At 36.4% G+C, this 13,008-nt stretch overlaps 1 protein-coding gene across 1 annotated transcript; it reads right to left on the bottom strand.

Moving 5' to 3' along the window:
* Nucleotides 1-10,467: 10,467 nt before the first annotated feature.
* LOC116138296 (40S ribosomal protein S23-like) lies at nucleotides 10,468-12,495 on the bottom strand. The gene is made up of 4 exons (XM_031424011.1): nucleotides 12,395-12,495; nucleotides 11,325-11,480; nucleotides 11,104-11,230; nucleotides 10,468-10,720 (listed from the first exon to the last, which is right to left on the bottom strand). Exons 1-4 carry the CDS (start codon nucleotides 12,397-12,399, stop codon nucleotides 10,580-10,582), a joined length of 429 nt encoding a protein of 142 aa, XP_031279871.1. The 5' UTR covers nucleotides 12,400-12,495; the 3' UTR covers nucleotides 10,468-10,579.
* Nucleotides 12,496-13,008: the final 513 nt, after the last annotated feature.

Here is a 13,008-nt window from a genome sequence, read left to right as displayed (position 1 = left end):
TTCTAGAGAAAGAGAGTTTTAAGTGGAGACTTTTAAGCAAGTAAAACAAAAAGGCGGGTCAGGTCTCTCTTCTCTGTCGACAATTAAATCCTAGTTTTAACTAATTAAGTGCAATATTCTTCTCAACCTTTGTATTTTTCAATTTTAAATCACCACAAAAATTGAACCCATCCTAGGGACCAAAAAGTCCAATCCAATATCATAAAAAATGTAAATAATATAATGCATTTTTTTTTTTATATTAATCCCCCAACGATTAATTAAATAATAAAAACCCCCCTTATCGTTAAGTTTTAGGTATTAAAAAAAAAGTAGAAAAATATTATGTAAAATATTTGTTAACTCATAATACTATAAGTCCGTAAACTTTTTTTTTTTTTATGACTTGGGATATCTAGGGTAGCTTACGGGCATCTCAACTAATCTCTTGAGGTCCTAGAACAATCGGTCGGATAAGAGCTCTAGTGGCTACCCCTATTAGCAACCGAGGAAGGACTAGAACTCAGGACCTATTGAGTGATACACTCAGGAGTCTCTATCAAACCACTCAACCACCCAGAGATAGTTAAGTCTGTAAACTCTAATTGTTCATTGACGGTTTACTAACATCAGGGGGATTTTGATAATAATATTAAACCTTAGGGGATTGATGGATTTAACTCTTGAATAAGTCTTATGGATTATGGCCAATTTTATGTACTATTGATTTAAGGAAGAGTCAATATTCCAACTTGCATTGTATGAAAAAAATAAATAATTTCTCTACTTCTATAGTTCTATGATGATGATTTTACTTAGGCGTCAACTTCAAAGTCTTCGGGGATTAGTTGAAGTATGCGCAAATTAACATGGATAATGAACACCTCTTGTCTCAAAAAATAAAATGACAAAAAATATATTATGATAACAACCCATCATTAAAGACATATGCTACGAAAATTATTTGATAAATTAATGTTAGATGGGCAAAAAAATCCTTTTTACCTTTTTTTTCATTTTTTACTTTTTAGTTGACTTTTAATTGATATAGACAATATAAAATATATTTAATTAATTAAAACACTTACCATCTTAAACATATAAAACCTTATTTGTTTAATAAACAATAGAAAAAGGTTGGTTTTTTTTTTATATGGATGGGGTGAACTTGCAAAGTGAATTATATCAAATTAGAGGGAAAAAAAAAAAAAAAAAAAAAGAAAGACAAATATAAAACAAATTAAGAAAAAAAAAAAATTAATGGGGTCACCAGCCCCCACTCACCTCTTCATGGGCTGTCCATGCTCATTTAATATAAAATTTTAAGTTTAAAAATTTTGACATTATGTGTGATTCACATTCAGAATGTCTGGATTTACAACTCTTACAAGATTTTTTTTTTCTTGATCACGGGGAGAGTTCGGGCTAGTTTGTATGCACCTCAACTAGTCCTCTAAGGTTCTAAAACTATCGGCCGAATAAGAACCTCAGTGTCCAGCCCTATTAGTGCTTGAGGGTGGGGAGGGAACTCTTACAAGATTTATCCTTTATAATTGGACCATTTTTTTGAGTTATTGTTGAAATTTTGTCTGCTTGGTTATAAATAAGTCTTGTTGGGCAGTGTTGATACATAATTCTACACCAACCAGTGTGATCTGATCAACCTTGCCAAGATCGGAACCGATCTGTGCGTGATTAGTGAAAATCAACAATGAATATGAACGAAATGAATTAAAACAAAGAGATTTTTAAAGTGGTTTGGCGAGGTTAACAACCTACGTCCACTGTGTTTTTGTATTTGCTGTGAGAGCTTACAATGTAATTCTTATCTAAAAATCGTAAACCCTTCCTCACCGTTTGAGGGGGTTTTTATACAAGATTTGTACAAAAAAAAGAGCGAAATTAAGAGGATTACAATTGATCTGAATCGCAATTATGATATTCTCACGATTGGGCGTTGTGATTGCGTAGTGATCGTTGTTGATCGAGTCATTCCCGTAATATCTAGGATCTAAAGTAATATGGAGATTGATTGAATGATTCCTTGATTTGTTCACAACTAGCTTATGTTGGGTCGAGCTATATCTCGATGAGCTTATGCTAGGTCGATCAATCATAGTTGTCGAGCTCATTCTGGGTCGAGCCATATCCTTACGTTGGCCTGAGCTTGGCGGAAAAACTACACACAACATCTACCCCCTAGTGTTTGATGCTCGTTTCGGGCTTCGAAAACTATTGCTCGATTTGATGCCAAGCTCGGCTTCAACATTGAGTCTTTGAGTGCTTGTTCGACTGGGCTCTTATGGTCGACCTTGCGCTTGGCTGACGTACCTCACACTTGGATCTTTATTCCCCATAGTACCTGTCAAAATTCAAAATATGAAAATTCAGGTCATAAAGGTAATTTCTGCGTGGTGGTGCTACATTAAATACAGTAGCCTTTGTCAGTTACATTTCATCATGCGTGGGCGATGACAGCTACTCACACGCGAAGTTGACGCGACGTGCGACGAGGGTTATTATTATAGCAATCTGACGATTCGTCGCTCCTCGCGGATGGTCGACACGTGGCCACGTCCATGGGCTGAGATTGCTCGATGAATGAAGGGTTATGATCGACTGTAAGCCGACGACTACGATTAAACTCCACCCCTTTGTCTCCCATGCAAACCACTATAAAAGGTGGCAAAAAACCCTAGAATAGTCACTTCGAAAGTTACTCTGACTCTGGTTCTCCTTTGTTGTTGTTCTTATGTTGTCACGGTGGTCTTTCTCACGAGTTTCCAGCACTTTCCTTATTCCGGTAAGGCTCTTTCCCCTATCTTCTTCTGTTTTTCTGATTTTCATGTCATAGGGTGGCTACTATAGTGGCCACATTGAATGTCTTAAGGTTTCAGTAGGGTTTTTGGTTGCATCTCTTGCGGTTTTAAAGGGATTTAACAAGGTGGCCGCGGGTATCCCGAGTGGGTCGCGTACTTTCTTCGTATTATGTGAGCTATCTCGTGTGCCTAAAATAGAAGCGAGTGTGAAATGGTCGCCAATTTGTTCAAGCTTTGACACATGTTCGCTTCTTTTTTCAGGTACCCAGAAGCGAGCTACAACCATGTCTTCCTCCAATAGTCGTACCATAGATCGAATGTTCGATTCGCAGGTAGGCTCGGCAACTCTTAGGGATGTGTCCCCTGAGGTTTCTAAAGAATTCATCGCTCGAAGCTCAGACCCCAACGCTGCGGGTTTGTCTGATCATGCTTCAATTCAGCTAGCCCAATCTCTGCCATCTCCAGCTCATAGGCTACGAAGAGAACCACGATCCCCGAGGGTACCCCGATTACCCTCGGGGATCTTGAATGCATAAGAGCGGCCTACGTGCTGCAACTTAACTTGATGGTTTTGAGAAAATATTCTAGGAAGAAACCCCCACATGGATGGGTAACAACCTCTGAGACTCTCCTTAGGTGCGGGGTATCCATTCCCTCGCACTACTTTATCAATAACGTATTGAGGCGATTTGACATTGTTCATCTTCAACTGACGGCCAACTCTTACGTGATCATTATTGCGATGTACATCACATACATGATCGCTGATTTGGACGAGCCATATGTCGAAGAGCTCGTCCACTTATATAGGCTCAAAAAAGGGCAAGACCAAACGTACTACCCTTCCAAAGTGAGGAGAGTATGTTTTAGCGGGCTGATCGACATCCCGAAGAAAGTTTCACACTAGGATTCACAGTTCTTTTTCCGCGGAGACCCTAAACCTGGAAGCGAGTAAGGCTTGGGAGACCGGTGTCTTCGTTGTGGAAGAGAGTAAGGCTCGGGCTTCCCGTGTACGTGTGAGGATTGTTCTCGAGCTGTACATTCTAACTGATCGTCTTGTTTTGTTTTTGCAGTTAACGTCGAGCAAAGTTATCTTCCAGCCGCGAGCTTATAGAGGCTGCAACATTTTAGCAATCTTCCGGACAATCAGTGCAATGTCAACGAGCTTCTTACACTTGCTTATTTGAAAGCGTACGGTTTCTGTCTAGACGAGGCCAACTTCTTAGCACTTTTAGAGAAAGGTTAAGTTGTTGTTTGCTTGCGCTTGCTTTCCCACGCAAAATAGATTGCTAATTCTCTTGCCTTTTTTCTTGCAGATATGTGGGTCGAAAAACCCAAAAAAAAAAAAAAAAAAATGGCTGCTATGAAGGCTCCGGCTGCTTCAGGGATGAAGCAGCCTGCAAAAATTGTTGGCTTGAAGATGCCAGTGGCGAGCTTGCCCACGATTGCCACTAAGGCAGTTGGCGATAAAAGCATTACGGAGCCCCGAAAGGGGCCAGCGAAGAAAGCATCCAAACCAACTGGAGGTTCAGGAAAAAATAAAGTACCAAAACAGCAAATTGGCTCGGGCAAAGAGGTCGCCACGCAAGCTGGCAGCTTTCGAAAGGAAGTGGCCAAAGGTTTGGCCAAGAAGAAATCTGCCCCTACTGGTGAGGCAGGTGCTTCTAGGGGGAGCAAACCTGGCTCGTCCCAACTAAAAAATAAAGAAACAAACGAAGAGGTCTAAGCTGCAGTCGATGGGCTGATCGACCAACTTCTCGACCATATTGGTGTTGGGGCCGCGGTGGCTAGGGATTGTGTCATCCTGCGAACAATTGATCTGAATCGCAATTCTGATATTCTCGCGATTGGGCACTATGATTGGGCAGAGATCGTTGTTGATCGAGTCATTCCCATAATATCTGGGATCTGAAGTAATCTGGAGATTGATTGAATGATTCCTTGAATTGTTCACGACTAACTTATGCTGGATCGAGCTATATTTCAACGAGTTTATGCTAGGTCGATCAATCATAATTGCCGAACTTATTCTGGATCGAGCTATATCCTCGCATTGACTCGAGCTTGACGAAAAACCACACACAACATGTAGAAAGTCAATACTTCTTTTTTTAAGTCTCCAACCTCTCACTATCTTCATCACGATTTAAAATAGAAACCTTGAAATGAGAGATGGAAGGAAGGAGGAGACATCATGTCAGACATGGAAATATTTATTCTAGAGAAGAGAGTTGTAAGTGGAGACTTTTAAGCAAGTAAAACAAAAAGGCAGGTCAGGTCTCTCTTCTCTGTTGACAATTAAATCTTAATTTTAACTAATTAAGTGCAGAGTTCTACTCAACCTTTACATTTTTCAATTTTAAATCACCACAACAATTGAACCCATCTTAGGGACCAAAAAGTCCAATCCAATATCATAAAAAATGTAAATAATATAATGCTTTTTTTTTTATATTAATCCCCCCAACGGTTAATTAAATAATAAAAACTCCCCTTTTCGTTAAGTTTCAGGTATTAAAAAAAAAGTAGAAAAATATAATGTAAAATTTTTTGTTAACTCATAATACTGTAAGTCTGTAAACTCTTTTTTTTTTTTTTTTTTTTTTTAATGACCTGGGATGTTTAGGTTAGTTTACGAGTATCTCAACTAATCTCTCGGGGTCCTAGAACAATCGATCAGATAAGAGCTCAAATGGGTACCCCTATTAACAACCGAGGAAAGATTATAACTCAAGACTTTTTGAGTAATATACCCAGAAGTCTTTATCAAACCACTCAACCACCCAGAGATAGTTAAATCTATAAACTCTAATTGTTCATTAACGGTTTACAAACATAAGGGGGATTTTGATAATAATGTTAAACCTTAGGGGATTGATGGATTTAACTCTTGAATAAGTCTTATGGATTATGGCCAATTTTATGTACTATTGATTTAAGGAAGCGTCAATATTCCAACTTGAAGTGTACGATAAAAATAAATAATTTCTCAACTACAATGATGATGATTTTGGCAATTTATAATAATAAAAAATTGATAAAAAAAACATTGTTGAATTATTGGGGTTAATTATTAAGAAAATTTGGATCCCGATTGTGTCCCAAATCATGTCTACAAACAGTGTCTCAAAATAATAAAAGCAGAAGAATGGGACTTTCAAAATCATGCAAAAAGTTTTGATGTGCCATTGAGAATCTCTTTTAGAAGATTTAAAAAGTATAGTTGCTTCAACTTCACCCTTCTGAAGAATCATAGGTGGGGTTTAACATTTTTTCTATCACTTGTTTTAGATTCCAAAATTATTGGATTCCATTTATCTCTTTTTCCCACTAAATTAAAGTTTCAATTCAACAACCAACTTTTTTTTTTTTTTTTTTTTTTTTTCCTGAATTTTGCTACGGCATGTACCTAAATTAAAGAGCTCTCCTTATCTTAAATTTCATATCAATCGAGTCATATGATCATTGAAGAAATGAGTTCGATTGCAATTTTAATTTTACTATTTTTGGCAAACTTTTGGGTCGATGATATTATTAAAGACATTTTTCTTGATAAAGATGTGACGCATTTTAAAAATCAAATCAAAAGTTGTAATTAAACACATACAACTAGTATTGTAAAACGTAATATTTATAAATAATAATGGACTTTATAAAAGCTAGTGATAATATAAGATATTGGACCAGTAATAAAGTCCCATGGCTTTCATGATTGTGCAAGATCATTTGAGGCCCCAACTAGGGGTGTCAACTGAGCCAAGCTACTCAAGCTCAACTTGGTTAAGCTATAGTGTCGAGTCGAGTTCGAGCTCGCTAGATTTTGGTTCAACAAGCTCGAGCTTGAAAAGCTCGATTGGAAAAGTGGAGAATTGGAGAGGTTTCTTTTATATTTTTTTTGAGCTCGAGCTAGATTAGGCTTGAGATTGGATTTGAATTTTCAATGTCGAGATCGAATTTTAAAGCTCGACAAGCTCAAGCTCAAACTCGAGCTTGACACTATAGCAAACGAGTTGAGCTCGATTAGACTAAGCTCGGCTCAGCTCAGCTCGTTTACACCCCTAGCCCTGACACCGGTGGCAATTATCTTTTGTGATGAAGATGTTTTGAAGTTTCATGATAAGGGGGTGTTTGTAATTTTACAATAGGTTGAATATGGGCAAAAAAATCATTTCGCAATGAAGGCTCAGGTTGTAAGGAGTTCTGAAACAAAGCCCAAGGTTTAAAAGTTAGGGCCGTGGTTTGTTTTGGGCTAATATCGGGCCAGCCCCACAAAATATTCTTTGAATTACATAATAGAGCTGTGACTATCATTTGCTCATTATTACAGCTATATTTAAGGATAAGATACAAAGAATCGTCTAATCCATAACAGCCGCTTTATCACAGCACTAATCACCTTAATTATCAGGATAAAAAAATTTAAATTTTGTTGTTCCCTCTCTTTTCTCTTAATACAATATTACCACATTTGTACTAACGATGGACTAAAACATTTTGTTGACTAGAAGAATCTGAAAATAAAATGGAGAATCCATCAACCATGTTCAAGATTTCGAATTCTCAAGTATTTATATAGTTTTCATATTATTTTTATCAAATTGTATTTATTTTGTTTTTTTTCTTAATTCATTTTCTGTGTTTTTTGGCTAGAGTTTTCGGAGAGCAGAAGAAGTTGATTCTCAGCAGATGGAGAATTCAGCAGAAATAATCTGGCAAAAGCAAGAAAAATTCTTTAGAATACGAATCCAAAATTGATCAATCGCAAGAGTTTAGCTTGGGACAGCGCCTTCTTCACAAGTCCTGGTGCGTTAAAAATCTTTAAAAATGTTAATGAAAATCCTATATTAAAAATCTTTGACGTGCTATTGATTTTGATTGAAAATTTTATTCGTAATTGTCCGGTTCTCAGGATTCTGGATCCTGAAGAATTTTTGAGGGACTGAATTTTCGGGATGTGGCTTCCTCCGAGTCCCCGGGGCACAGAAAGAACAAAGAGAATTGTGAGATTAACAGCGTAGAAGTTTAGCATGGGATAGTGCCTTCTTTACAAGTTCTGTATGTGTGCGGGTTGAAGGTTCTCACCGCAAACCCGTTTATGACACGGTGAACATGTGATGAACTTGTTAGCGTAACATTTTTTTTTTTTTTTTGGTGGGATGTGTTAGAGTTCTGGATCCTGAAGAGTTGTGTTTGGTAAATAAGGATTTAAAAAGTGTGAACACGTCTACCCTGAAATTGAAAAAAATATTTGGAGTTCTGGCTGAATCAAACTCCCTGATAAATAGTGCTAGTTCCTCACTGGCAAGCCTGGAGATTGATTTGTTTGATGTTCAAAACCATCCGTATTGAAAATGAGTAATGCAACCAAGTTACGGCTTCTAGTTGCATATTGGGAAGAGAAAATGGCTTGCAAAAATACCCATGGGAGTTCACTGCTGAGGAACTGAAAGTTCTAGCAAGATTTTTTTAATTTGCGGTTATTTATATGATAATTAAGTAGTGTGTTCTACTTCTTTTCAGTATGAGAAATTGGATGCTTCTCTGGCATGAAGGTAAGTCCTGATCATGGTGGACATTAGACAATCAATCTTTCTCTGATTGCTTCTTGATCATGATTTCATCATTTTGAATTTCAGATGAAATCTTTAAAGAGGCAAAGTCTTTTACAAAAACGTATCAGAAGAGAGCGCAGGTGGCTTCTCTTCCTCCACAAGCACAGCATGTGTTTATGTTTACTCACTTGTTTTTTTCCTACCAAAAGTAGTAATTGACTGGAATTGACATTGGTTACTTTGCTGTTAAATTAAATCAAGCAAGCTGGACCGTGGAGATATTGCAGTCCTTTATTCACTCTTAAGCCACCAAAGGCATCAGTTCAGTTAACCTCCATTGATCACTCCCAGAAAAGGGCATCTTCAGGTTCAAATAATATCATAATGGAAAGTAAAGCTAAAAAAAGTGCACCAGTATGCATTCCCATGAGCTCAAATTCAACTTTCTGTCTTTTAACTGTAAATTTGTTCAACTTAATGATCTTACAGCGACAACATGATTGGCATCAAAGAGACCTGGTCCTGGGAAATCATCCCCAAAATCACCTTCTTTTTAGCTCACCACATCCCATGAAAGTCTGCAGACTTGGCAGCTAAATCTGATCTGCTTCTAGATCTTCTCAAAACCCTCTAGTAGAAAATTGACTCAGACTTCTTTCTTCTGGTTCACCTCTCCTTATAGAAATTACATGGAAACAAAATTCAGCTTCTAAATTCTAGTCGCCCTTCTCATTTATTTCCTCCCTCGAGTCCTCTGGACATCACCTTCTAGCTCCATTATATGTGGTCCTCTGAGTCACTGCTTCTATCAACTCAAGATCTATCGCTCCACAGGAAGTCCTGGATAACACTTGTAGAGAATTCTTCTGATCATGATTTCTCTCATGCATTGGATTCTGAGCGCCATATCTGTGATCGAAACTGCTTACACAAGAGATCGGGACAATAGGTTTGTGAATAACATGCTAAGACAAACTCCATGCGAAATAGTTTCTGTTCTTGCTAATATCTCAAAAGCATCAAACCTTCAAGCTTCGGATGCCATCACCAAAGATTGGTTATTTGATGCGGTTTGTTTTACTTTTACTTATTAGTAATGAATCCATTTAAATTCCATTCAACTAAATTCAATTCAAGCTAATTGTTCAATTCTTTTTTTGACTGACAGCAATATTCTGTAGCACTGCCACCAAGGGAGATATGAGGTTTCATTTGGAGTACACAGCAGTTCCTCTAAAACCGCAGTGGTGTAGCTAACCACAATGGAGTTGCCACTAGAACAATGCGTGGCAACTTCAACAGTGGGGAACTTTATCAGAGATTGATTCTCAGAAAACTGAGGATTATGTCATCCTTTAGGCACAGTCTTTGGTTCTGCCTCATCCAAAAAGATAAGTAAATAGAGGATTTTATGAACCTTAAAGGGCATGAAGAAACGGTCAGACAGTCAAGAACGACAAAGAATGAAGATGCCAACAAACAGTCTCCTCTACATATACTTACTGATGATGACAAGGAAAACTTATGGAGCTTTCATAATCAAGTGGAAAATTTAAGCAAACATATTGAAGCCATTAATTTCAACTAGGATCTGGAAATATAGCTGAAAGCAGAAAAAAGATACCTCACCTAGTTTAAGTTTTGGCATCAATAATCCTCAAAACCATTGTTCATCAGGAGCATTTTAGCGCCTAACCATCCACAACAAAGTGAGATTTTACACCGACCCATGGCTTCTGCGACCAACTGACAATCATGTAGTGTATTTGTTGAACAAATTGGTTGATTGTGCTGCCAGCAGATTTAAGAAAAGAAATGGTAATAAAGAAATTATAAACTAGAGACAGTGTTTGGTGACGCCATTTTTCAAAAATATTTATCAGTTCATTACATTAGGTGCCTGCATTTTGTTTCAAAATCAAGAGGGTCATTTTTGCTGTCATATGTTTGGAAATGCCGAATTTTTCATTTCATGTTGGATGATAAGTAACTAATTAGCAAAAATATCCAATATTTCGTACCATCATATCACACCTATGTAGAACAGCCTCATCAAGCACATTTAACACTTTACAGATAGCTAATTATAAGTTTTGTTCTTTGACAAATAGATGGTGTTGATTTAATAAATTGAAATTGGTCAGAAAAGTTCTCTACAACAAAATTGCAGCTGTCATTTATATAAATGGCAAATCGGCAGTTCAGGGCATGATAAACTCATACAATTTTCTATGACCTTGGATTCTCCTTCTTCTCTTTGAAGAGGGCCAGAAGAGAGACACCAGATACTTTCACAACCTTGAATCTAACTCCAGGAATATCTCCTACTGCATGCCCCTTTCGTCCAAATCCTGCAATCAGCACCTCGTCCTGCTCCAACCACATCAAGCACTCATTTTAGTCTAATATGTAAAGAAAATTCAATACCAAATATAGCAGAATCTTTAAGATTTCTATAAAATGAAACACGTTCTCAATCTTGAGTGATCAAATGAAAATAAGGAGTAATCATGGGTGACTAGCTCCCATCTCCAATTCAAACAGTTAAGAAATTATGAAGATTAAAAAATGACATAGAAGCTTAAAACATAATTTAACCCCTCAACAGAAAAGGAATAGAGTTGCTGACGATGTCCAAGAATTTCTAAAAATTAAATTCCATGTCAACAAAATATTGCCATAAAAGAATATGAGTCTTACAGGAAAAATATTTTAAAAATAATGGTGTTTTAACATATAAACAATAAACTTACATTCTCCTCAATGTAGTTTAAGCAACCATCATTGGGTACAAAAGCAGCAATTTTCTTTCCATTTTTGATCAGCTGCACACGAGCACATTTTCTGATAGCAGAGTTGGGTTGTTTAGCCTCAATACCACTGCATAAGCCAGTTAACCATTTGTCAGGTTCAATTTGTAAGCAAACCTGATTATAAAAGAAACTCAATATATGAAGTAAGATGAAGACCTCACATTTTCTCAAGGACTATGCCCTTTGCATGGGATGAACCAGCAAATGGCTTTTTCCATTCATTCCCAAGATTGGATTTCTTATATGCCTTGTCAGCCCACCTCTGATTCCTGCGGTGGGTCTTCAGCTTACGACCAGCTCCCATACCACGTGTCTTCCTGCATAAAACTCAAACCTTATTCGGTTATTGTATTTTCTCCTGCAAATCCATAATTCCATAATACAAAAGAAAGTTTGACAACGCAATACACAAGATGCCGCATAACCAATTACTTTTACGGTGGTGAAGACTAAGCTAAGAGTCATGTCTCAACATGCTGCCAGCATAAATGATGTATTTTGGCTATATCTCAAGTCTAGCTATGCCAGTTAGTTCATCATCCTCATCCACCACTCACACATGAAGTAGAAATTAACCCTTAAATCTTGACAGTGTGATACTTGCAGATACAAACATATTCAAGGGCCAAATGAATCCTTCACCATATCATTTAAACTTCTAATATTCATTTTGATTCAGCTTCAAACTAAGCTTCATAAATAAACAAGTTCAAAAGTAGCACAGGAGATTGGCCTTTTCAACAATCAACAGAATATAATTCTTCGAAAAAGAGAAGAACTTGGCACTATAACTCCGAAGAAAGTAAGTGCCACCCATCTGTTTTGATTAATAATACTAGCATTTAACCAACCAAGCTATTATATAGACACACCAATCAAATTTGGATATTCCAACTCTAAATCTTTCTAAGCAAAAAAAGAGTAATTAACTAGAGATGAAATTTAAAAAAAGTCCATTTTTAAGAACAAAGATTAATCATATTTATTAACTATACTTTACTACTACATATTAAAAAATGAAACTAGTAAAATATCAGTCTAATACTAATAATCACAATTGTTTCTTATGTTCTAGAAGCTAAGTTATAATTTTACAGTAACCAAACAAATGAAGAGCAGTTGAAACTGAAGCACTTAAAATGTCCATAAAGCAAACGATAAACTCCATAGCAAAGCATCCAACAAGAGATAAAAGCAATAATAAAGCCAGTAGAGTAAAGAGAAAACGAACCCCATTTTGGCAGATAGAAGAAGTTGCTCTTAGAAGCTCTGGGAGTGGGAGTTGCAGGTGAAGAGACGAGGCGGCTGATGGAAACCCTAACCCTAACTCGATTTGGTTCAGCTATATATACATTACCAGTTGTAGCTCTATTCTTCTTCCATTTTGGGGATTAGGGTTAGGGTTAGGGTTAGGGTTAGTTAGTTGACGGAATTAGTGTTGCATTTTACGTCAAATGACGAAATTGCCCGTATACTGCTCAATTCTTTTTTCTTTTTTTTTAATCTTTATGAATTTTGTATTTTTATTTTCTTTGTTTACTAAAAGATATTAAAAATATGAAAAAACGCTTTCAGCATATTTGTCTAAAACGAAAACGTACAATATTTTTGTTTAAAAACCTAATAAAAATGAAAAGTATAAAATTTATCATTTCACATTTAATAAAATACATTTAAATTACTATTTATTTATTCGTCTCAAAAATCTTATCTGTTAAAATTGTTTCATTTATGAAAAGAGAATAATAATATATTCACTGTTTATTCAATTTAATTTTTTAGAATAAAAATATATTAATTGTTTATTCAAATTTATTTTTTTATATAAAAAAGATGGGTTGAGTA

This window comes from Pistacia vera, unplaced genomic scaffold (genome assembly GCF_008641045.1).
Source record: "Pistacia vera cultivar Batoury unplaced genomic scaffold, PisVer_v2 Contig34, whole genome shotgun sequence".
Lineage (NCBI taxonomy): Eukaryota > Viridiplantae > Streptophyta > Magnoliopsida > Sapindales > Anacardiaceae > Pistacia > Pistacia vera.
This window is presented reverse-complemented; position numbering and strand designations above follow the sequence as displayed.

Coding starts and splice junctions, on each gene's coding strand:
- LOC116138296 (XM_031424011.1), bottom strand. Junction 11,231..11,324: donor GGCATAGTCCTTGAGAAAAT/GTGAGGTCTTCA, acceptor TGGCTTATGCAG/TGGTATTGAGGCTAAACAAC. Junction 10,721..11,103: donor TAAACTACATTGAGGAGAAT/GTAAGTTTATTG, acceptor TGGTTGGAGCAG/GACGAGGTGCTGATTGCAGG.